This window comes from Carettochelys insculpta, chromosome 3 (assembly GCF_033958435.1).
Source record: "Carettochelys insculpta isolate YL-2023 chromosome 3, ASM3395843v1, whole genome shotgun sequence".
NCBI lineage: Eukaryota > Metazoa > Chordata > Testudines > Carettochelyidae > Carettochelys > Carettochelys insculpta.
Window position 1 is genome coordinate 145682860 of NC_134139.1, and position 25656 is coordinate 145708515.

At 46.2% G+C, this 25656-nt stretch overlaps 1 protein-coding gene across 1 annotated transcript; it reads left to right on the forward strand.

The window, feature by feature from the left end:
• The first annotated feature begins 18139 nt into the window (after positions 1–18139).
• On the forward strand, positions 18140–22698 carry TENT5A (terminal nucleotidyltransferase 5A). Its single transcript, XM_074988865.1, has 3 exons — positions 18140–18290; positions 18488–19014; positions 20160–22698. Exons 2-3 carry the CDS (start codon positions 18568–18570, stop codon positions 20937–20939), a joined length of 1227 nt encoding a protein of 408 aa, XP_074844966.1. The 5' UTR covers positions 18140–18290; positions 18488–18567; the 3' UTR covers positions 20940–22698.
• The last annotated feature ends 2958 nt before the right edge of the window (positions 22699–25656 follow it).

The window sequence follows — 25656 nt, forward strand, 5'->3', positions numbered from 1 at the left end:
ATCACTCCTAAGCCTTCCCTTCCGTAAACTAAACAAGCCCAAATCCCTCAGCCTATCCTCAGAGGTCTTGTGCTCCAGCCCCTTAATCATGTTTGTCGCCCTCCGCTGAACCTGCTCCAGCAAATCCACATCCTTTTTATACTGGGGGGCCCAAAACCGGACACAATATTCAAGATGTGGCCTCACAAGTGCCGAATAGAGGGGAATAACTACTTCTCTAGATCTGCTCGAAATGCTCCTCCTAATGCACTCCGGTATGCCATTAGCCTTCTTGGCTACAAGGGCACACTGTTTACTCATATCCAGCCTTTCATCCACCATAACCTCTAGGTCCCTCTCCATCGTACTGCTGCTGAACCAGTCGGTCCCTAGCCTGTAATAATGCTTGGGATTCTTCCGCCCCGGGTGCAGGACTCTACATTTCTCCTTGTTGAACCGCATGAGATTTCTTTTGGCCCAGTCCTCCAATTTATCCAGGTCACTCTGGATTCTCTCTCTACCCTCCAATGTATCTACCTCTCCCCGCTAGTTTTGTGTCATCTGCAAACTTGCTGAGGGTGCAATCCAGTCCCTCATACAGATAATTAATAAAGATGTTGAATAACACTGGCCCCAGAACCGAGCCTTGTGGCACTCTGCTTGAAACCAACCACCATCCAGATATTGAGCCACTGACCACTAACTGTTGGGCCTGACCAGCAAGCCAGCTTTCTATGCATCTTATAGTCCAGGGATCCAATCCATATTTCCTTAACTTATGGACAATAACGTTGTGGGAGATCATACCAAAAGCTTTGCTGAAGTCAATGCATATCACATCCACTGACTTCCTCATGTCCACAGAGCTTGTTACCTCGTCATAGAAGCCAATCAGATTGGTCAGGCAGGACTTGCCCCTGGTGAATCCATGTTGGCTACTTTTGATCACTTGCCCCTCTTCCAAGTGCTCCAAAATGGATTCCTTGAGGATTCCCTCCATTATTTTCCTGGGGATTAAGGTGAGGCTGACCGGTCTATAATTCCCTGGATTGTCCTTCTTTCCTTTTTTAAAGATGGGCACTACATTTGCCTTTTTCCAGTCATCCAGTATTTCCCCCGATCTCCAAGGGTCTTCAAAGATAATGGCCAAAGGTTCAGCAATAACCTCTGCCAATTCCCTCAGTACCCTCGGGTACATTAAATCCAGACCCATGGATTTGTGTACATCTAGTTTTTCTGGATAGCTCAGAACTTGTTCCTTCCCCACCGATGGCTGCCCTCCACCTTCCCATACTCCACTGTCTAGGACCATGATGTGGAAGTTGACTTTGTCCGTGAAGACTGAGGCAAAAAAATCATTGAGTACTTCAGCTTTTCCTACATCATCTGTCACTAGGTTACCTCCCTCATCCAGTAACAGCCCCACGCCTTCTCTGATAACCCGTTTATTGTTAACATGCCTGTAGAAACCATTCTTGTTACTCTTCACATCCCTTGCCAGCTGCAGTTCCAATTGTGTGTTCGCTTTCCTGATAACTGCTCGGCATTCTCTAGCCGTATGTTTGTACTCCTCTTCGTCGACTGTCCACATTTCCATTTCTTGTATGCATTCTTTCTGAGTTTAAGCTGACTAAGGATTTCCCTATTATGTCAAGCTGGTTGCCTACCATATTTGCATTTCTTACTATGCAGAGGGATGGTTTGTTCCTGTTCCTTCCGTAAGACTTTTTTAAAATACTGCCAGTTCTCTTGAACTCTTTTCCCCTTCATCTTCGTTTCCCAAAGGATTCTGCTCATCCATTCTCTCAGGGAGTCGACATCTGCTGTTTTGAAATCAAGGGTCTGCATGTTACTGCTCACCTTTCTTCCTTTTGTCCGGATCCTGAAATCTTGATCTCATGGTGGCTGCAGCCCAGGTTTCCTCCCACTTCTATTTCTTCTACTAGTTCTTCCTTGTTTGTGAGCAGCAGGTCAAGTTGCACACGGCCCCTGGTCGGTTCCTTCAGCACTTCTACCAAGAAGTTATCTCCAACATTCTCCAAAATCTTTCTGGATTGTCTGTGTGCTGATGTATTGTTCTCCCAACAAATGTCCGCATGATTAAAGTCTCCCATGAGAACTAGGGCCTGTGATTTGGAAGCTTCACTTAGCTGCCCTGAAGAAATCCTCCTCTACCTCATCTCCCTGATCTGGAGGTCTATAGCAGACACCAGCTACAACATCACCTATGTTACTTCCGCCTCTAAGCTTAACCCAAAGACACTCAACTGGATTTTCTCCTTCCTCATACTGGAGCTCTGAGCAATCATACTGCTCCCTCACATACAGCACAACTCCTCCTCCTTTTCTCCCCCTCCTCTCCTTCCTAAACAGTTTATAACCTTCCATTAGTAATGCAGAGTCCTTCTATATTGTGAAATATCCTTTTAGCTAGGTGGTAGGAGGTTCAGAAGCAGTAGCAGGCATGGTGAGTCTTTCCGGGAGAGGTCACAAAGAGCCAAGATGTGCCATGGAGGTGTTGGGCCTCCTCACAGATCTTTCTGTACTCCAGTGGACTTCTGTGAAAGCTGGGTTCTGGGGTTGAGCCCCTCCTTCTGCATGGCAGGCAAATTCCACAGCACTTCAGGGAGGAAATCTAATGGAGTTTGCTTAGACCCATCTAGATTCTTCTGTATATTATGTGTTCTGAGGCAAAATCCTCTCTCTATTTCTCTTGTACCAATGAGAATATATCTTGGCACATGCAGGAAAGCTGAGGGCTTTCCTTGAAAAGCTATACAGAACACAATGTCTTTTGAGCATTAGCGTATCTGTAACTTCAAATGAAAGTGAAACAAAACATTATATTTATTGTACTGATATAGGAGAATCCTTGGGAACTGGTTCTGAGTGGCAAGATAGAGCTCCATAAGAGAAGTAGGAGGATCAACTTTATTGTATTATTCAGGTTCCATCTATTTATCATCCAGAACTATGACCTTTGGGCTTGCAATATCAGGTACTATAAAAATGGGCTGAAGGGAAGCAGTATTCACAACTGAATCCAGAGTAAGTTTAAGCTAGCACTTAGGAAAGCCCCAACAGCAGAGGGGGTGAAAGGAGGGAGCAATGAGGACAGTTGCACCAGGGCGTGGCATTTCAAAGAGGGTAATAGCAGCAGTGGCAGCAGCTGGAGCCCCAGCCCCCTTTGAAATGCTACAGCAATGCTGCTCTGCCCGGCTCTGAGAGGGAGGGACAGCACTGCAGTCTGAGCAGTGCTAAGTCCTGACTACCCTAGGCCCCTCCCCTTCTACATTTGGCCCTGCCCCCCTAGGGACACAGAGCTGGGCAGTCTTCCAATCTTGCCGGGCCCATAGTGGCTATTGGCCCCACTGCACTCAGGACTGGATTAAGTTTAGGACTGTGTTAGGTTAGGCATCAAGGCTGAACTAGAATTCATGTTCAGTGATGCAATTTTGCAAACCTTGCTCAACAGAATGATGCATGATATAAACCATGGTAAATCAGTTGTTTTGACAAGATTATCAGGATTATTATGGAGAACATCCAAGGCAGATCTGGAAAAAGATTTCTTGCTGGTTCAGGTCCAGCTCAGAATTAAAACCATAGATTGGATTTAGATTTTGGAATTGAGGTCTGAGACACTCTAACTGATCTCTCAATTTGGGACAAATAGGTAAGTATGGAACTGAGGTCCTAGTTTGATTGGACCAAATTTGGGTCCAAACAAAACCATTGTGATTAAAAAAAAATTACAAAATCTAAGTAGCCAACAGGGCTGTCCTTAAGATTTTGGTGCCCCACACATCTTGAGAACCTATACCCTCTATCCCTGTGGAAGGATGGGGCAGCCACTCCATGGGGTGGGGCTGTGTTCTGGGGGCAGGAGCTGCGGGGGTTGGGCAGGAGATGGGCGAGGGGGCTCGTGAGGGAGCAGGCAGGCTGAGTGGCACAGGCAGGTGGAGCTGTGGGCCAGGAGGAGAAGCAGGTGTAATGGGGAGTGGCACAGCCCGCTGAAGCTGCAGGTCAGCAGGTGGGATGTGTTTGGAGGATTGGGGCTGATGGGGCTGGGAGGTGGAGCAGGGGTGTGGGGGATTAGGGCCAATGCAGAAAAGGGGGTGAAGGGCCAGAGGATTGGGTTGGGAGCTTGTGGTAGAAGACTAAGGAAAGTTCAATCTATTAAGTTTAAGAGATGGAAAAGAGGTGACTTGATTACAACCCATCGGAGAGGTAGCCATGTTAGTCTGTAGCTTCAAGAGCAACAAGAAGTCTTGTGGCACCTTACAGATGAACAGATATTTTGGAGTATAAGTTTTTGTGGGCAAAGACCCGCTTCATCAGATGCATGAGTGGGGGCGGGGTGGTTTCAGAGGGGTATTTAAAGAGTGGGGTCCCAGTAAAAGGGAGGGCCAGAGCTGACAAGGTCTATTCAGCAAAGTGGAAATCTCCCAGTATCAATAGTACTTATCAAAAGAGGAAAAAAACAAGTCAGATCAGACAGGGGGATGTGAGCCTTTGTCAGAGCCTCCATTAGACTCTGACACAGGGTCACACCCCCTGTCTGATCTAACTTGTTTTTAACTCTTTTGATAAGTACTGTTGATACTGGGTGATTTCCACCTTGCTGAATAGACCTTGTCAGCTCTGGCCCTCCCTTTTACTGGGACCCTACTCTTTAAATACCCCTCTGAAGCCACCCCCCCATGCATCTGATGAAGCGGTTCTTTGCCCACGAGAGCTTAAGCTCCAAAATATCTGTTAGTCTATAAGGTGCCACAGGACTTCTTGTTGTTCTTGATTACAACCTGTAAATATGTAAATGAGAAGGGACTTCTGGTAATACAGGGTTTTTTAATCTATCAGAATAAAAATTCAATAAAATCCATGGATGGAAGATGAAACAGAGACCTGTCAATATCTTCAAAAGCAACAAGAAGTCCTGTGGCACCTTTTAGACTAACAGATATTTTGGAGCATTAGCTTTCATGGGCAGACCAGCTTTGTCAGATGCATGAGTGGGAAGGGGGGGTTCAGAGGAGGATTTAAAGAGAGAGTCTCAGTCAGCATCTCTTGATGTTCATAACTCCACATTAACTGCCGATTATGGGCTGAATAGACTGAATAGACCTTGTCAGCTCTGGGTCTTCCCTTGACTGAGACTCCCTCTTTAAATCCTCCTCTGAAACCCCACAACTCATGCATCTGATTAAGCAGGTCTTTGCCCACAAAAGCTTATGCTCCAAAATATCTGTTAGTCTAAAAGGTGCCACAGGACTTCTTGTTTTTTTGAAGATACAGACCAACTTGGCTACCTCGCTAATACAATATCTAGCTCTTATAAAGCATTTTCCATATGTATTGCTCAAAGAACTTCACAAAAGATCAGTATCATATTATCTCAATTTGACAGATGGGGAAACTGAGGCACAGGACATGACACTGACTTGCCCCATGTCATCCAGCAGGCCATCACTTGAAGCCATTAAGTCAAGATTGGATGTCTTACTAAAAGATATTCTCTAGTTTAGTCAGACGTTACTGGGCTTGATGCAGGAATTACTGGACAAAATTCTGTGGCCTGTGTTATGCAGGAGGTCAAACTAAAATATGATGACGGTTTCTTATGGCCTTAACATTTATTAATCCATTAATTAGTTGTTTGAATAAGTCATAAACCCAGTTTCCCTGTCAGTATACGACATTTTTTATACTCTAGTTCATTGTTCCAAAACCAGACGGCTTGTTTAGATCTGAAATTGATGGTTCTGCTGGTGAAAAAGTAGAACACTTAGATACAGTGTAGTATTCCCACATGAGCTCAGTGCATTGGAGGATAAACAAAAGATGGAAAAATAAAATCTGCAATAAACCCTATCAGTCATATGCATATGGAGCTGCATAAAAGTATGACTCATGAAACATTGTGACTCTGTCTTCCTATATGAGTAGATGAAGTGAAATATTAAACCTCTGTGACATACACAGAGATAAACAGTCTTTAAAAAGTTCTCACCCAATTATTAAGTTTGAATTCTAGGACAGCTTATTTTACTCACACTCAAGTAATATAATCAAGGTTTTTTTAAGTAGTAAATTACACAGGAATCCATCATACTATACAACCTAAAGAGTTTTTATTCCTTCGTCTCTGCACTCCTGTCAACTGAGATCAGCTGTGACCAGAGGTCCTCACATAGCAGGAGGTTACCCCATTTTAATGGGGTCACCAGGGCTGGCTTAGACTTGCTGGGACCCCAGTGAGCTGAAACCTGATCTCCCCGTCCCACCCATCTGGGGCCAAAGCCCCAGCGTTTCAGCCCTGGGTAGCAGGACTCAGATAACAGGCCTGCCTTGCCAAGGACTGAAGTCCTGGGGCTTTGGCTGACCAATCTGAAGCTGAAGCCCTGAGGTTTCAGCTTTGGTCCCTCTATTTGGGGCTGAAGCCCTGAGGTTTCAGCTTTGGTCCCACTGTCCTGGGGCTCAAGCTCTGAGGTTTCGGCTTTGGTCCCTCTGCCTGGAGCTGGTGTCATCAGGGCTCATCTTTGGTCCCATTTTTTTCTTTAATTCTCTAAATGGGGAAAAAGTTAGGGGAGCCAGACTGAAAACAACATTTCATAAAGGAATAAAGATGTTATGAGATAGGATTTAATTCTATGTGTAAGTAGGGTCTGAATTAATTTTTCCCTGACAGTGGGGCTCATGTGAGCTCAGGTGTCAATGCCCTCTCTGAGGGTCATGTAATAGCTTTTGTTGAGAAGGCAGTTGCAGTGAAAAGAGATTGGAGAACCCATAATGTATCTGACTAGCATATTAGCCTCATATTGTACTTTTCTAATACATTCATAAATTACTCTCAACTGGATTATTGTCCAAATTGACTGATTAAAAAACTCTCCTTCAGGTAAATGTATCTGTAATTAAAACATAGAGATGTATGCTCATGACTTGAATTACTATTCATAATAATTGGGAGGGAAGCAATGTCAGTCATAATTGAGATGACCTGCCTAACCTATGGAAATATCTCCAAATCTCCAGCAATATAATTAGCCTAAATTAAGTTAGTTGTTGCTATTCTTGGCCATTTCATCTCCTTGAAAGTGATTTCACAAACTTTACATGGTCTAATAGGCCATGGCTACACTAGCTCCTCCTTTCAGAAGGGCTATAGTAGTGTGGCACTTTGGAATATGCTAGTGAGGCACTGCCATGAATATGCAGCACATTGTTAGTATAATGGCAGCTGCACACGCTTTGAAACTGCCAGTCTCGAAATGCTTGCCACCTGCGTAGCCGGGGGCCTTTTGAAACAGCCCCCTGATTTCAAAAGCCCTTTATTCCCATTTGGTTTTGGGAAGACGGGGCTTTTGAAATCAGGGGGTAGTTTTGAAAGGCCCCCGGCTACATGGGTGGTGTGCATTTCAAAATTGGTCGTTTTGAAGCGCAAGTGGTCACCGCTATGCTAATAAGGCGCTGCATATTCATGTCTGCACTTCATAAGCCTATTCTGAAGTGCCACATTACCATAGTCCTTCCGAAAGGAGGGGTTAGTGTGGCCATGCCCATAGTGTATATTAAGAGATTTTAAAAGGATATTTTTCCCCACTAATCTACCTACCTACCTCTCTCACTATCAACCTGTCAAGTATCGGAGGGGTAGCCGTGTTAGTCTGGATCTGTAACAGCAACGAAGGGTCCTGTGGCACCTTATAGACTAACAGAAAAGTTTTGAGCATGAGCTTTCCTGATTACTCATTGGCTATGTCTACGCTTGCTCCCAACTTCAAAGGGGGCATGGTAATCAGGGTGATGGGAGATTACTAATAAAGTGCTGCGATGCATGTGCTGCACTTCATTAGACTAATTCTCCCCCGCGGCAACTTCAAAGTGTCAAACTTCAAAGTGCCGGCATGCCATGTAGCCACAGGCACTTAGAAGTGCCTGTGCTACGTCAGAGTGCCTTTACTCCTCACAGCTACATGGCATGCCAGCACTTTGAGGTTTGACACTTCGAAGTTGCCGCAGGAGAGAATTAGCCTAATGAAGTGCTGCATAGTCACCGCAGCACTTTATTAGTAATCTCCTGTAGCCCTGATTACCATGCCCCCTTCGAAGTAGACATAGCCATTGAGTTTGGAGAGGGCTGTAACAGCATACATACTGAAGCAGAGCAGAGGTCTCGTCTTGTTCTGTATCCTGTCTTTAGAAGTGGCCTATTTCAGATTGCCTGGGCATAGGGGGAAGGGTGCCACCTTTAGAATACTATCGAGGAAGAGAAATGTGTCAGGAATTTCTGTCCTGTCCAAACATTGCTCGATTTGCACCCCACAGCCTGAAGCTATCCCCCTTGTTATATGTTAAACTAACAAACATAATTGCAAATGTTATTCCTTGATGTGTAAATAGCTAGTGTTTTCTCCACTGTTTGACGCGAATGAGGTTATAAACTGCAGGTGTCACGCAGTAAGAAAAGCATCATGAACTAAAGCAGGGGTCAGCAACCTTTCTGAGGCAGAGTGCCGAAATTTGACCTTTTGACCTCTGTGTATGGTCCAAGTGCCAGTGATACTTTTTAAAGGCACTAATAGTCCTACTTACAACAGCTTCATTCATAAATAAATCACGATGCAGACTGTACCATTTAAGTGGTGGTTGGTAGCATTAGCTGGTCTTTTCTTAATCCACAGGTGGCACGGCTTTGAGCAAGAGGAGGGGCGAGGCTGAGCTCCCACCTGGTGTGCTGATGAAAATTGGCTCCGGTGCTACACTTAGCACCTATGCTGGGGGTTGCTGACCACTTAACTAAGGGTATTGACTAGCATTTCCATGCAACAAATAAAGGGTATTTAAAGGGAACCCTCAATTAATAATATTCACCTTTTTTTTAAATGACAACAAAAATGGTATAGCAAAGAACTGAACTTTTGAGGCTTTTTTTTTCAATTTGGTATATGGGGGGAGAAGTTAGAAGAGCCAGACTTAAAATAATGTTTTTGCAGAAAAGAAAAAAGATAATTATGAAATAGAATTAAATCTTGTGTGTAACAGGGTCTGAATGAATTTTTCCCTGACAGCTAGCTGGGTGGGGAGAGACTTGGGTGTATTTATGTATATACAGTTTGTTCCTGCGTTGCTTACATATTCAGCAAATGTAGCAGTGTCAAAGTGATCAGCTGTGGCTGGTGTTGGGTACAAATCACTTTAGCACTGAACACAGGGGTGGTGAAATACCTTTACTAATGTTGTCATTATTGTGGGAATACAGAAAAGCAGGAGTGTGCGTAACCTGTCTCAAATGAGGAGGGATCACCCTCACTTGAAAGAACCTTGTTAAGCCCAGACAGTATTTGAGTATCAAAGGCCTGTGAAAGTAAGAGTTGTCGGTAGGTATCCAAACCAGCAGGCTACACGCCCTCACCAAGGGTTCAACCTGGTCATCCCCACTGTTCAAGGAACAGAGCTAACAGGCTTCATTAGGAGCCTCTTTGATATGTTAAATGCTCAATGAAAGCTGAAATCACTTGAGCTGGGACACTGTTTCTGCCCAGCAGGCAAAGAGCTGAGAATAACTAAGGCCAAGTCTACACTGGCAAGTTACAGTGCAGTAAATCAGTTTCTCAGTGCTATAACGACGGGTGTCCACAGTGGCAAGGTGCTTAGGGCACATTAACTCCATGCTTGCTGCACTCTAGGTAAAGCATCCCGACGACCGGGGTAGAATTTCCTGTGCAGTGGCTACTGAGCTGGTGTGCCTGTGTGGACACTTCAATTATTTGCTGTGTTTTGACTGCCCTCCAGAAATGGCCCATAATCCCTGCAGTGGCCACTCTGCTCATGGTTTTGAACTCGGCTGGCTGCCCTGCAAGCATATGCCTACCCCTTTCAGAGCTCCCTTTCAGACAGCCTGCATGCTGTGCTGACTTGCTAGGAGACACAGAGCGAACCATTCAGGTGGAATGCTCGTGGTGTTAAACACAGAGGTGAGTGTATGTGTGCATGTGCCAGGGCAGGTGAGGAGCTGATGTCAGGGAGTCCCCCATCTCAGGATGGGTTGCTTCCTATCACTGTCTGACATTACAAGACAGCATGCTGATGACCCTCGATCCTTGAAACACACTGGTTTCCCCCCTCCCTGTCACAAGCACAGCCTGTCACACTCTCCCCTCTCCCTGGATGTCAGTTGAAAAGCAGCTGTTCATGTAGTTGGATGACCATGGAACAGTGGGATTGGGAAACATGCATCATGTGATGCTGACTGCCCCATGCAGCATTGAAAACCCTTCCAAAAGCATCTTGTGGCCATTGCATGAAGGGATGAGGACTGCAATGCACTGCTCTCTGGGGCACTGCATGAAGATGTGCTCCACTGTTCCAAGGACCACAAAGTGAACACGCAGCAGCAGTTTCCCTGAAGTGCTCCGTGACCAGCACTGTAACTGCCAGAATTTTAATCTGCCATCTTAGATATAGCCTGCAAGATTGACGTACAAGGATTACAGCAGAAGTTAACTGGCAGCCAGCTGGTGAATGAGTGGCTGGAGAGACAGAGAGATGCAACAAGCAACTAGCAGTGCTGTGGCAGAGGTGCAATGAGCAGCCAGCAGGGTGGCTGGTAGAGAGGAACCGCGACAGCAGGCGGTGAGTGTCCAGCAAGAGTGGTCAGCAGGGTGGCTGGCAGAGAGGGGCAGTGAGCAAGTGGCTGAGTAGTGGAGTAATTAAGGTGCTTCTTTGTCCCACCAAGCAGGGGAGGTGGAATCTGCAGATGGACTTCTAAACACTGAGTCTGTGCTGAGCATGGGCTGCATTTAGGAGTGTGGGGTACAGAGAAGGGATGGACATATGAAAGGCACTATTAGGTTGTTGGACATAGGAACCACAGGGGAAAAGGACACTGCCTAATTTACTTGGGGTGGTATTTTACTCATGATTCATGTTTATGAGCCCTATTTGAGGCATTTTCCCAAATTAATGGCAAGTTACTTCCTTCCATGTTATTGAAAGTTTCTTTTCTATAGTCAGATTCTGTGCTTGTGAGTGGAGAAGTGTTGCCTCTTAGAAGGTGCTTGAATTGGTATGTAAATTTCCCAGGTTATTGGGTTGAGGTTCCAACCAGTTCTGTGTTGTAGTGATGGAAAGGAACTCTTAGAAATTGAACATGGCCCTGGCTGCTGCTGGCTCCACCTGGCAAAAGAATTACAGACGAAACAATATAAATTTAAGAAAACACATATATTATTTCAAGTCCTGGTACAATATTAGGGGGCTGTCATGGAAAACACAGAAAGTGAAATAAATCAGGTAAATTTCCTTAGGATGGCTTCACTTAATCTGTGATGAAATGGCGTTTCTGCTATTAGGCCCCAACCCAGAAATTACTTGAGCATCTGACTTCAATGGGATTACTACTATGCTTTAAAATAGGCAGGCGCTAACTTCCTTTGCTACCTCTGGGCCTGAGACAATGCATGTGATTGGATGGGTTGAACAAAAGGGGAGCAGTCAAGAATTGAATTCCTGAGCCCTACTCCCAGTTTTGATTTTCTTTATGAATTTGCTCAAGCCACTTTGGCCTCTCTACCTCCGTTTCCTAACCATAATATGAGACTACTGAAATTTCTCTATGTCACAGGGATGTGGAATAGTTAGACACCCAAATCTACAAGCTTTGATTGCATTTAGTACCTTGTTCGGTTGATGGCCCACTGAAATCAATGGGACTGTGCCTGACAAGTGTACTACTGAATATGAGTAAAACTAACAGAATCCGGTTCTTAAAGAATGGAAGTTACAAAATTGAACATTCTTATGTATAGTGCTTTTTTGGTAAAAAAAAAAGAAGAGCTGATGAAAAACGAAGAGCTGGCTCCTCGCCCCCGGCCACCCTCTCTCCAGGGTTCTGCAGCTGGGACTACCAGCAGGGCAGCAAGGGCCCTGGCTCTGACCCAGCGCTGCTGCAGGGCCAGCGTGGGCTCCAGCTCCTGGCCCCTGGCCACAATCTGCCATGGGGTCTCTGGCAAACCCATGGCTGGGAGCTGGCTGGAGCACAGAGCCATGCTGGCAGACCCTGCCACAGGAACCCTGGCTGGGGGGAATATTGGTGGGGAGGTGCTGGTACCACCGCAAAAAAAAGCCCTGCTTAGATATAATCCAGATTGTGAAGCCTGTTATAGTAATAACATGTGTGTTAAATAGGGAGCAAATTATGCCTATTTTATGTATGGGGAAATGTGGACTTGGGTGAGGACAACAGCTGCAAATTCAGGTGCCTAGAGTTTGGCAGCTAACAGTTCTGGCCCAGGACATTCTGACACCACAGATGAGGTAACGATGACACCATAATGAAGGCAAAAGACTCCCTGCTTAGTTGAACAGGCCAAAGCTATATCAGAGCAGTAGATAACGGGTTACTCTTGCTTGGTTATAGGTGAGAGAAATAGAGAGACAGAGCCTCATAAGGGTGTGGTCCTCGGCAGATCAATTCTGGCTGGAAGGAGACAGCCAGGTTAGGGCTGCCTCTAAAAATTTACTGCCCGTGGTGCCTGTCCCTTACACAGACCCTGGTACATAAATCTTTTAGAAACTTAAACAAGTGGCTTGATAGTTAGGGAAGCTGAGCACATGCCACTTCCATTGAAATCAATGAGCACCTAAGTACCAGGTTTGAAGATTCTGGCAGGCTCAGAGCCAGGGAGGGTGGTGGCAAAGAGGTCAGCTGCCACAGGTCCCAGTGTTTCAAAGGGCCTGGAGCTCTGGTTGCTACCACTGCTACTCTGGCAGTGGCCGGAGCTCCGGTCCTCTTTGAAGTGTCATGGCAACGCTGCTCTGCTGGGCTCTGAGGGAGGTGGGGTGCAACACCATGTGCTGGGCGGCCCTAATAATATATCCTAGGCCGCACCCCTTCCACCCTTGGCCCCGCCCCTTCGGGGGGAAAGAGCCAGGCCCCCTCCCACCTTGCCCCAGGGCCTGCTCTTTGTCCTGCTGGATTTTGGCCTAAGTGTCTTGCTGGAGAACAGCAAGCAATGAGTTGTTGTGTCTGGAACTCTGAAGTTGGTGGCACTCACTCTCCAGTTCACTCCAGGAGACTGGTGGCTATCTATTTCAAATTCATGAATAATTGAGCAGGCAAACTCTGTTCAAACTGCCTCAGATGCCTTGTCTATCACAGCTGCCTGCAAGCTGCATTCACTTTTACATAATCTGATTTAAAACTGTCCTTTTGAAAAATAAATACTTTGGCTGTAGTAACCAGGAATCCTCTTTTTAAGGCCAATTCAGTTGCCTCTCAAAGCTGTGCATTCAGGCTCTGCCTGAAAAGCATATGATTTTAGGTTCAGACATCCAACTACGGCAGCTGTTCTCAAACTGTGGGTACCCCAAAGTGGGTTATGGCCAGTATTCCCTGTAGGTTGAGTGCTTGGGTGGGCACCCAAGAGAGATGCAGCTGCCTTCCAGCCAATTACTAGAGTGCCCACTAGCAGCAGCATGTGTTTCTCTTGGTGATGCACATCCACACATGCCTTGGTGCATATAAAATTTATTCCACCCACAGATGGAAACAAACAGAAGGAACACTGGTTGTGACCCCATTTTAACGGGGGGTTGAGAAGTCTGGCTTACGTTTACTGGAGCCTGGGGGTAAAACTGAAGCCTGAGTGTCATTGCCGGGGGCTGAAGTCCAAGGACTTCAATGCAAGGTAGTGTGTCTCAGGTTACATGCCCTCTGCCTAGGGCTGAAGCCCTTGGACTTCAGTTATAGCCCCCTAAAGGGCTTGGGCTTTGGCCCTCCCACCCTGGGCCATAGGGCTCAGCCTTCAGTTCTCCCTCCTGAGATCATACAGTAATTTTTGTTGTCATAAGTGGGTTGTGGTACAATGAAGTTTGAAAACCACTGAGCCAGTGCATTCACAGTGAAATGTCACACGTGCAGCGGCTGTAGGATCAGACTCAGTTAACGAAGAAACAAACCCTAGCACTTCCATGGTGATGTGTGTCCTGTGCCCTTTTACATCTGTCATGTACAGAAACACTTATCAATTAATCCAGCTTTAGATTCAGGAAAAAATGATTGATAATCCAGAAGTTCTGCTGGACAAAATATGAGCAAAACTGGAAGAAGTAGACTCCGATATATTGTGTGTGAGAGGATGGGAACAATCTTAACGAAGGCTCCATTCCCCAGGTATACATTTTTACAACCAATTGTTGTTTTAGTTTGCGGGGCTATTGTGGGCCCATCTTTCAACTTCTTTTTAAATTCCATAATTAAGAAAAAAAATCTGAGAATATGGACCTCAGTTTCTCTTAATTACCAGGCTTACTGGGAGTAATCCAGCAGGCCCTTTTCAACTGTGAACCTTGTACATAAAAGATTCCATACAGATTTGGAAAGCGAAACTGCAGTTTTGCAAAGACCATAAAAATTTGCATATGCGTGCACACACAAATAAATTACACTGAACATATGGCACCTTCTCAGCCAGTTTAGTACTGGAAAAGGCAGGGTTGAGCTAGGCTGGAAGTACTTCCTTACCACAGGCCAGAAGAACCGGTTCCCCTCTGGGAGTGAAGGTTGGCAACTTTCAAGGTAATCTGTGAGTAGGAATTACTTACATAAGCCTAGAACACTGAGAGATGGTGTATTAATGAAATTAAACTGATATTTCTACCACAAAACAAAAAAGCAGTCCAGTAGCACTTTAAAGTGCTTTAATCCACTTTAAAGTGCTACTGGACTGCTTTTTTGTTTTGATAGAATATAGACTAACATGGCTATCTCTGTTACATTTCTACCACAGTTTGTCTGTGGGACATACATGGAAAGGCTGGGAGAGTTTCCAAAGGTGGAAGGGGTTAGAACTGCGGTTGGAGCTAACCAATTTAAAAATGGGGCGGGGGGGTGCTATTTGCAAATTTCAGACCAGGTCCAGGTTAGGATTTCCACTACCCCCAAAGGTTGGCTCTGAAGTCTGGCCATATGGCCTGCTGCTTCATGGCATGCACACTTCTGCAAAGGTGCTTAGAAATGTCAGTGGACCACTAACTTGATGTCTGTCAGTGTTAATGCTGATGCCCTGCTTGAGTCCACTGCGGGACAAAAGCAATGGTGCTTTGTTAACGATACATGAAGTTATGGACGAAGTGACTATACACGTGGGGCTGCAGAAGGCAACTAGTTCCCCATGGCGGCTCCCCTCCCCCAGGCAGCCGGCAGCGCCTTACCCAACAGCAGCCCGGAAAAGGACCTTGCAAACAGACGCACCCTTCTTAGGGGCCAAGCGCGGTCCCAGCCGGGGGCTCAGTGTGTGGGCACATGGTGCCCAGCGGCCGGCAGGGGGCGGCATTGCCACACCGCTAGGCCCCCCGCTGCCAGGCGAACCCCGGCGAGAGCACACGGGGTGCGAGGCTGGGCTGCCGCTGCTCTTTCCTATTCATCTGCAGCCGGCGCACTGGAGGGGTCACATGGGTGGGGGGAAGTCGTGCAGAAGCAGCTGGGCCCGCAGCTTGGGGCGGCCGGAGTGCCAGCGATGGGGCAGCAAAGAGTAGCTGTGCCTTCCCCGCAGACAAGGCTTACAGACTGAGGGGATTCCTTAGCTGGGCGCCAAGCTCCTTCCCCAGGGCGGGCCCCAGGCGCAGCGGGGAGCTGCGCGTTGGGGAAGGGGAGGAAGAGCCCTGTCCCAGCCGGCCCTGTGTATAGCGCGCGCGCGCTAGGAAATCTGCCCACCGATCGCCTCGCCTTTTCTCAAGTCGAACAGCCGGGAGCCAGCCCCGAGGCAGTCACCCTGCAGCCAGTACGGGGGAGCCACGCTGTACCCTCGGGGCGACGAATGGACCCCAGGCGCTCGGGAGCTGAGCGACTGCAAACAGCAACTCTGGTACAAACGCTCATCTCCACCCGGCTCATTTACACGGAGCAGGCACAGCCCCGCCTACCGTTGCTCATCCAATTGGCTCCTCGCCCTGAGAGACCCAAAGGGGAGGGAAAAGCCGTCTCCGGCGCTGATTGGCGGAGCCTTTCTCACCGCCCCGCCCTGTGGAATCGCCCCGCAGCTGTTGCTGGAATGTCCGGATCTGTGACGTTCTGTCCCGTCCGGCTCCTTCTGGACTAGCGGCTGCTCGCCGCCTGTCTCCCAGGAACGTGCCAGCCACGGCTGCCGCCATGCGCCAACCAGCCCGTGAGCACGCCCCTGAGGTTCCGGGAAAGCGGAACTGCGTAGCAGGAGCCTCTTGAAAAACCCTAGTTTAGCCCCCCCCCCCCACCTCGGGCAGCGCACAGGTGCAGCTGTCGCGTCGTATTTCGGTAGCACATAGGGAAGCTAATACTAGAGATAAACGAGTGAGTTGCCTTTTTACGGTCTTGTCGCTACAACAGCTACCCCCGGCAAAGGCGGAGCGCATCTCTGGCCAATTTAAAGCATCACAAATATGTAAAGCAGCCCACTAGCCATGTTTAATTGAAGGAAAGCTTAGCCTCAAACACAAAGGAAGGAAGTTAGGTATTTTTTGTTTTTGTTTTTTAAGTAATGCGTGCGCCTACTGGCTGGCTCCGCTCGTGCTTTCTGTGCTGTGCGATCTGCGTTTTATTCTGCTGTGCTTGTGTACTGTTTGTCTCTATACTGTTAAATCCCTCTCAGGATTGTGCGGACGTTTGGCCCCAAGCTTCCTAAGGGGGGGTGCTGGGGGGGGAGAGGGAGAGAAGGGGAGCGAAGGGAGGACCGTAGTTCGTGCACCACCTAGCATAAATTGCTGCAGCAAATCCGGACTGATGGATCCAGTCGGTGTTTGGCCCTGAACCCCGAAGTTCTCTTGCTTCCCTATCAAAACGCACACAAGTCCCTCAGCTCTTACTGCAGCAAAAATACCGGACCCCAGCGCAGCGCGTGAGTGCCGCTCAACGCACCCAACCCACGCGTGCACCTCCCTGCTCAATAGGACTGCAAAGCCAGCACCCGGAGCCTGCTGGGTTAAGCCCCGCAGTTGTACTGTCCCATCAGATTTCTGATCGTACTTGACCAGAAAATGCATGTTCAGACTCTTCCTGACGCAAATATAATGCACAAAATATACGGCACGTGATGACTGCAGACCTATCTTGTACTGCATCGAGACCGAGTCCTAGCCCACTACAAAGGTGATACCACCTGACCCGTTTCCCCATTCATCCATGTTTTCACCTGTTAGATAACTAGCAAAGGGCGCCATCCTTTTACCTCCGCTAAATCTGTCCAATCCAATTAATGCAGCCAGTGCATCGAGTGTCAAAGCAGTCTTGGAGATCGAGACGCATATTGAAACGTATTATTACAAGAGATGCGTCGCCGCTTCGTAAACTGCTTTGAAAACCTGGGTCACGCGTTGCTCAGCTAAACCCACCAATAATGAGCTCACGCCATCTGGTCGCCCCGAGCATGGCTAAATTCCCGTGCTACGGCAAGAAACGTGCCGGTGCTTAGCCCAGCCGGGTCGTGCGAACACCAGGACACAGGGGCTCCAGTACAGACATGTGAATGACTCCTAGAAGAGGGCTTTGGCTGGCGGTTCTAAGACGAGCGCGTTTGTTAGTGCGGTAAAAGTTGCTGCGGCCCTTTCCTGCCGATTCCATGGGCGCGGGGAAGTAAGGGCCCAAACCTGCCTGGATCCCTTCCGCTCCGCGCGCCTGTGTTGACATTTAGTGGCGCCCCCCTACAGGGTCTGTGTGGTTCTGGCGCAGTCGGAGCGGCTCCACGTACTGCCTGTTTAGCCGCTTGAATTCGGGGATCAGGAGGCAAGTTTGGACTGGCCCCCGCTGCTGCAGGCCGGCATTGGGCAGCCTGTCCGCGGTGGGGTGCCCGCGGGTCCGAATTTTGCTTTGGCGCAGGAGCAGTGGCTGAACTCAGTGGTGGGGGGCTTGGGGCCAAGCAGTGGCAGCGTTGGAAGAGCTGCGGGTGAAGCCGGGGCCGCAGGAGACTCTGGGAGCTCTGCTGGAAGAGCGCCGAGAACAGCTGGTTATGCAGACGAGGTGGGCGTGGCGGGGGAGCCTCGCCAAGGGCTGCGGCGGGCTGGCCATGCAAATGGAGGGGGCGTGGGCAGCGCGTAGAGCGGAGCCCCGGAAGAGCGGAGAAACCCCGTATAAAAACTACTGGGGACGTTTCCCGGGCAGAACTACTAACGCTCCAGAGGCGGCGGCAGCAGCACCCGCGGCGGCCGGGCACAGCAGCGCACCACTGGGCGCCCAGCGAGCCGGCCGGCGGAGCACCAGCGGGGTGGGGAATAGCGCTTCCCGGCTGGGCAGAGGCGCAGCGCCGCTCTGTAATCGGCTGCCGGCCCCTCTCCAGGTGCTAACAGCGGAGCTATCCCTGCGCGGGGGTGCGTGGGCTCCCGGGGCGCTGCGTGGGTGGGTGCGTGGGGGTGGCCGCCCAGCTGCTGGGCGCTGGAGCCCCTGGGGGTGCAGAGCCGGAGGGGGGTGTGTGTAAGGGGCCCCCTGGGCATTGCCAGGCGCCGCGCTGATTGCTCGCTTTCCTGTTGCGTTCAGAGCCAAGCAGGCGCCCATCGCGCCCGGAGGACGGAGCAGACCCGTGTCAGGCTCCCGAGAAGAGGAAACGGCTCCGGACCATGGCTGATGATGAAAACACCCGCAGCCCCAGCCGCGGCGGGAGTGGGAATTGCCCGGGCGGCTGCGGCGAGACCCCTCATTGCAACGTGCTGAGCTGGGAACAAGTGCGGCGCTTGGATCGCATCCTCAGCGAGACCATCCCCATCCACGGCCGGGGCAACTTCCCCACGCTGGAGATGCAGCCCCGGCAGATCGTGAAGGTGGTGCGGAGCCGCCTGGAGGAGAAGTGCATCGGGCTCCGAGACGTGCGGCTCAACGGCTCGGCGGCCAGCCACATCCTGCACCAAGACAGTGGCTTGGGCTACAAGGACTTGGACCTCATCTTCTGCGCAGACCTCAAAGGGGAAGCCGAGTTTCAGACTGTGAAGGACGTGGTCTTGGACTGCCTTTTGGATTTCTTACCGGACGGAGTTAACAAGGAGAAGATCACACCGCTCACCCTCAAGGTAAACCGCCCCTTGTGCGGGGGAAGGAGCACTTCCAGGGGCGCTGGACCCATTTTATATGGGGGGGGGTGCTGAGAGCCATTCAACCAAATTGGATACAGTGGAAAATACCCCTTTAAGCCAGGGGGGCTGCAGCACCCCTGGTTCCAGCACTGGTGGCCTGGGAAGATGGAAAGGGTACGGTGAAATTGACACCTACCATGTTTTTAAAATGGCCTCTTCTGTCACTTTGCACCCCAGTTGAACCAGAAAGAGTTTAACTGGCAGCAGAGCTATCCATCGGGGGGATACATAGGAGCTGATGAGGGGGAGGAGCTGGGATTAGTAACCCCCACACCCCATTTGTTATTAAGTTTATGGGGTTGAGTACATTTGTTTAGAAAGTTGGAGTTTACAAGGAGTCACTCAGAGACATAAAAGCATAACTTAAACGGAACACACCCTGGTTGAAAATATATATGTATCTGCAGGACAGTGAGTACTTTTCCCAAACATGTGGAGAAACTGTATACTTATTTGTTTTAAACAGACTTTCATGTCTTAAACATGACACACTTTCTGAGTTTACTATTGCCATGCCAAATAGCACACATCTAGTTTGTGTGTTCTGGGGGCATTTTTAAAACCGTGCGCTCCTTTTTTCGGCAGGGTAGCTGTGCTGAAAGTGCTGTGCTTGGTTTGTTTGAAAATGTGGACTTTTTTGTTTGTTTTTTGTTATTTTGTGGAACCTATAGAAACATTCTTGTATTATATATTGATAGTGATTTTCAAAATCCATAGGAATAAACCTATGTATTAGACTGTGTGTGTGCCTATATGCTATGTGTGCCATCTTTCTTTTTGTGTAACCTTTTCTCTGTATGGTGTCTATGGTGTGTATTATATACGTACGTGTGTATGTATGTATGTTTAGAAGGGCTTCAGAAATACACTAGCAAAAGCGGTTTCTCTCCCATTACCCTTTGCAAGTGCAGCTCTGCCACCACCTGTGTCAAATACAACTTCTCCAGCTTTGTTCAGACTTCTTAACATGCTTTGCAAAAAGAGGGCACAGGATGGTGGTGGGAGAGAATGCCAGTGAAGGCTGTGATGAAGAATTGCTTTATTGGTTTCTTCATCTGTTCGTTTTGTCTTTCAAATTATAGGAGGCTTATGTACAGAAAATGGTAAAAGTGTGCAATGACTCAGACCGATGGAGTCTCATCTCGTTGTCCAACAACAGTGGCAAAAACGTGGAGCTGAAGTTTGTGGACTCTCTGAGGCGGCAGTTTGAGTTCAGTGTAGACTCCTTTCAAATCAAATTAGACTCCCTTCTGCTTTTTTATGAATGCTCAGAGAATCCCATGACAGAAACATTTCACCCGACCATCATGGGTGAGAGTGTCTATGGAGATTTCCAAGAAGCCTTTGATCACCTTTGCAACAAGATAATTGCCACCCGAAACCCAGAAGAAATCAGAGGAGGTGGCCTTCTGAAGTACTGCAACCTTTTGGTAAGGGGCTTTAGGGCTGCCTCAGAATCTGAGATTAAGTCCCTTCAGAGATATATGTGTTCCAGGTTTTTCATTGACTTCTCAGACATTGGGGAACAGCAAAGAAAGTTGGAGTCTTACTTGCAGAATCACTTTGTGGGATTAGAGGACCGCAAGTATGACTATCTCATGACCCTTCATGGTGTGGTGAATGAGAGCACAGTGTGCCTGATGGGACATGAGAGGAGACAGACTCTAAATCTGATCACCATGCTGGCCATCCGGGTCCTTGCTGAGCAAAATATCATCCCCAATGTAGCCAATGTCACCTGCTATTACCAGCCAGCCCCGTATGTAGCAGATGCCAACTTTAGCAATTACTATATTGCCCAGGTTCAGCCGGTATTCACCTGTCAGCAGCACACATACTCAACTTGGTTGCCCTGCAATTAAGGACCATTTTAAGACACTTGATGGGGAGAACTTTTTCTAACAAACACAAAGGGGTGATACACTCCTTTAAATGGGGTGCTTTGTGCAATGATCTGCTCTAGCTTTCAAGTTTGGTAAAGCTTGTGGTTCTTAATAAATTATATGAGCATGATCTAGAAAAGAAGCAGAAATAATTGGATTCTACTCCAGAGCACAAGAGGCCTGTCATTAAAAGCAAATAGCTTTCCCTGAAATAAACAAGGGAGGAATGCTTGATGACAATATGGGTTGGCAATACCTGCTTCCCATAGCTTTGGCATAGAGAAGGTTGGAAAGCTTTTTTTATAGAATGGGATCTGCAAAAGGGAGACTAGGGAAAAAAGAAAACAAACAAAAAACAATTTGCTTAAATATATTCAGGAATTAAAAGTAGAGGCATAAAGCAGAGATAAGTTGAAATAAAATGTATATTTCAATTCTGCATTTGGGGCTTGCAACAAGTGCTGTCTGTGAAATGATTGTGTAGAATGTATAGCTTGCTTGAATAGAATGCTTTAACAGGAACAGCTTCTTCCAGATGAACAGTAGGAGATTGGTACAGTTGTCATGAAACCAGAAATCCATTATTTCCAGCTGCACGCAAGCTTCACATTTAAAAAATGTGGAGATGCAGGAACAGCTGTACCAAACAGAATATGCTCAAGGACCAAAGAGTTCACAAATAAAGTTAACCAAGCAAGGAAGGTGAAGTAGACTATAAAAAGATGTGACTATATTTGTACACACCAATATTAATCAAAAGTGCCTGATGCCTTCAGACAATTTGAAATGAGGAAATATAGTTTTGTGGTTTTTACCATGTATTTTATTTTATCAGGGATGCAAAAAGACAAACAAAACAAAAACAAAATCCCAAGATTGTGAATTAGTAGTGGAGAAAATGCCCTATTTTTCCTCGGCAAATACTTGTGTAAAGTTAATATTGTACGTGTGTGTGTGTGTGTGTGTGTGTCAGTGTGCATATATAAATATATACATATGTTTGTGTGCATAAATATATACACACACACAATGTATATATTAAATGTGGTCTAAGAAAATGTAGCAATTAAGGAATGTTTAAATAAAGTACTGTGTGTTTTCCAGTTTGCAACAGGATGTCATAGGACAGTGGGCATCTTGCAGTGAATTTATAACCCGTACATGAAAATTTGCAGTAAATGAACCAGGATTAAGGTGGGATTCAAATAATGTCTTTGGTTGCAGGAACAACAATTACAGTAATTCAGTGAGTTGCTTGTGAGCCATAATAATTCCACAGATGGATAAACATTTTGATTAGCTGAGTTCTTTTACACATTTTGTACTGTAATACCATTTTGACATTTAACCCACTAATTTTGTGACTGCATACCTCCATGATGTATAATTCAGTGGAACGTGGATCAAAGATAGGCTATTTAAACCCCCTGACAGCTAAAGAATATTGTATTAGTTGGTCATTTGAACACTAATTGTTAATATTTAAAGGAGTATTTTAATAGAATGCTTTGTGCATTCCAGGACCACTAGAATTTTAGTAAATGTGAAATGAACCCTTTTTAAAAGTGTTGCACGGTTGCTTAAAATTATATTTTATATATATATATTATATTTTTATGCAAATATTAAACATCTTTGATCTGGTTGTCACACTGCATTTACAAATTTAGTACTGTACTTTATTTAAATTGAATCATTTTACATTGGAATTGTAACCATTCACTTTCATTTCCTCAATCCAGAGACCAGTGGGGGAGACAGGGCGGGGAGCAGGGGAGGAAGGGAAGAGATATCAACCCTTTCATTATTTTCACTTCAGTGACATTTCCTGGGGGAGGGCTGGGTGTCTGGGTAATTCTTCTTCCAGCTGTTGGTTTTGAAATTCTAGTGCAGTATTTTTTTGCATCATTTATGTTTTAGGTAAAAGAAGATTATGTTTAAAAGTGTGTGTTTGTAAAGGGAACTGCTATTCTGGCAAGGTGGTATCCCCTTGTCATTACAGAGGTACTAAGACAAGTTTGTTTTTACCCCACTTTGTACTTTGACGGCAAGTTTAACAGGAACCTGATTTGTTTACTGAAGCACCTTTCCTTTGAGTTCTGCAGGATATGTAAAATCTATTTAATCACCACTGGTTGTATTTACTTGGGAGTTCTTGTCTCCACCTTCTCATCACTGCTTCCCTTCCACAGTGGCTGCAGTCTTTTTGTTTTTGTTTTTTCCTCTTTCGTTGGGGTGAGGCCTTTCTTGATTAATTACGAAAAGGAAGGGTTTGTTTCCCATGACCTATTACTTCAAGCTGTAGATCAAAACTGAGCTGTACTTGTCAAAATCAGAGCTTTCCCTGTAGCTGTTGGGAGGGTTTTCTAAGCTAACAAGGTGGGTGGGGGGGAGGCTGGGGAAATAGGATCAGCTGGTGATGTGGTATGTCCTCTCTTACCACAACTATTTGCTGCAAATAAATGAGTCATCCACGATTTAAAAGGGATTTTGGGATCTATTGCTGCGCCACAACCACAAAAGGCTGATAATACATGGGACAATGTACTTTTCCTTTGGAGGGCAGCCTTTTTCCATTGCTGTTAAACAGTTTTGCTTTACTTCCTTTTTCGGCTCCAACTTTTTTTTTAAATGAGTGACAGCAGCTGTTCATCTTGTGCATGCAGCAGGGCTCAGCCTACTGTACCTTTCAGTACATATATAATATGTTGTTGGGTATATTATATCGGTATTGTAGACCTATATTGCATATGTAAATGAACAAGTGGTGGAACTGGTGGGGCTTTGTTTTTTTTTCTGTGGTGTCTGGAGTTAGCTATGGGAAGGAGCCATGAGTTCAGGCCAAGAGTAAAATAAGAGCATCTTTTCAAAGCTGGATTTCTTCTGTGGTTTGCACACCTTCCTCATCATAACATCTGAATTTCTCTCTCTCTCTCTCATGCACTTCTGTACACTAGTACTTTTACAGGGGAAACAAAATCCTCCTGGTATTCTGAAGGATTCACTTTCCCATCCAATCAGGCAGTTCAGCTTAGAGCTTGCTGAAGAAACAGTACCGCTTTAAAATACTGAGCTGATTAAAAAGGTTGACTTGATTATAGGCAAACTGTTGTGGGACATTTGGATTTATTGGTAATCAACAAGGAGCTAAACTTGTTTCCTCATGTTTATATTAAAACATCTGAGAGCTTTGAAATCAGATTATTTTCTGATATGGTTAAAACCCCTCAAATACAAGACCCATCTTTTAAAAATGGAAAGGGAAGTAAAAAACACCAATAAACTCACACTGTATATTTCTTAACTGCTTTTTTGTGTGCTTTAAGAACAATTGGTTGCTTATATTACACAAAGTCCTTCCAGACAAGCTTATAAACACATCTTGTTAAATGCTGTGCATATGAAACATTTTATGTTGGAGGTTCATGGCAGTTCAAAAAAAGGATTTTTGTTGCTGTTTGTTTCATAGAGAAGATGATGGGTGTAGGGTGAAACTGCAGATATGATAACATGGAAAAAAATGCAATGACATATTTAGCATCTATTTGAATATATTCTTTTGTATGGTTTTCTTTTAGTAGACCATTTCCACTGCAGGAAAGAAAATCCATGTACTATCTTGCTGTTGTAATCATGGCTTGCTAACAAAGTAAATAGCACAAAAAGGCCTGCAAATTCCAATTCAGCTTGGCTGAAGCACTGCAAACTCTTGCAGTCTGTAGGAGGCTGTGCACATTTGATCTCCCTCAGAATTCTATACAAGTGTTGCCTTCTGTGAGGCATCCTGTTGCAGCAAATTGCTCCTTGGATTGCTCTTGTGGAACATTTTGACTATAGGCTCTGTCATAGACAGCAAAAGAGCTGATGGAAAACAGACTCTGAGAGCTGAAGTGCTAGAGGGAACAGATTGTGAATTTTGTTTACAGCATCCAATATTTGGATTTTTTTTGTAAATAAAAAGAAGTTATTTTTTTCTATTCATTTGTGTCTGCTGTCTTCAGTGTCTGAAATAGTTCTGGCCTGTTCCTAATGAATACCTGCTAGCTTTCATTAAAAAGGACAAGGGCAGCACTTTTCTGAGAAGCCCAGTATTCAGCAGCTTTCTGTTTGGTGCACAATAAATTTGAAAGAGTCCTGCCTTCTGCCAGCCAATTTTGACTGGGTTCAGTCAGCTACGAAAGAACTTCGCTGGCTGATGCCAAAAATACTTGGTGGAACACTGATAGAGCCATGCAAGTTACCTTAAAATCCATGCCCCATTGAACTAACAGTTTTGAAGCACCAGGTCCTCAAAAAATCATTTGCCACCTTTTGTAGACCTTTGGGTGAAAATATTGGTAATATTTAATACATACCATTTAATGTTTTCAAAACAGCACACAAACTAAGGCCTGTAATGATGGTGAATAATACGTTGTTCCTTATGTGTTACCATTGATTTCACTAGGGCAGCGTTTCCCAAAGTGTGGTCCATGGCCCAGTACCAATCCTTGGAAAAAAAATACTGGTCCTTAGAAAAATATACAAATTATTGCTATGTCCTATTATTATTGTGATTAAATAATAAACAGTGAAACTTATTAATTTTTTCATTCTTTTATTATATGTGTTTATATTTTTGGGCTGCAAAAAAAAAGTGCTGGAAAAAAAACGGGTCCTAACTATGTAAAGTTTGGGAAACACTCTACTAGGGAAA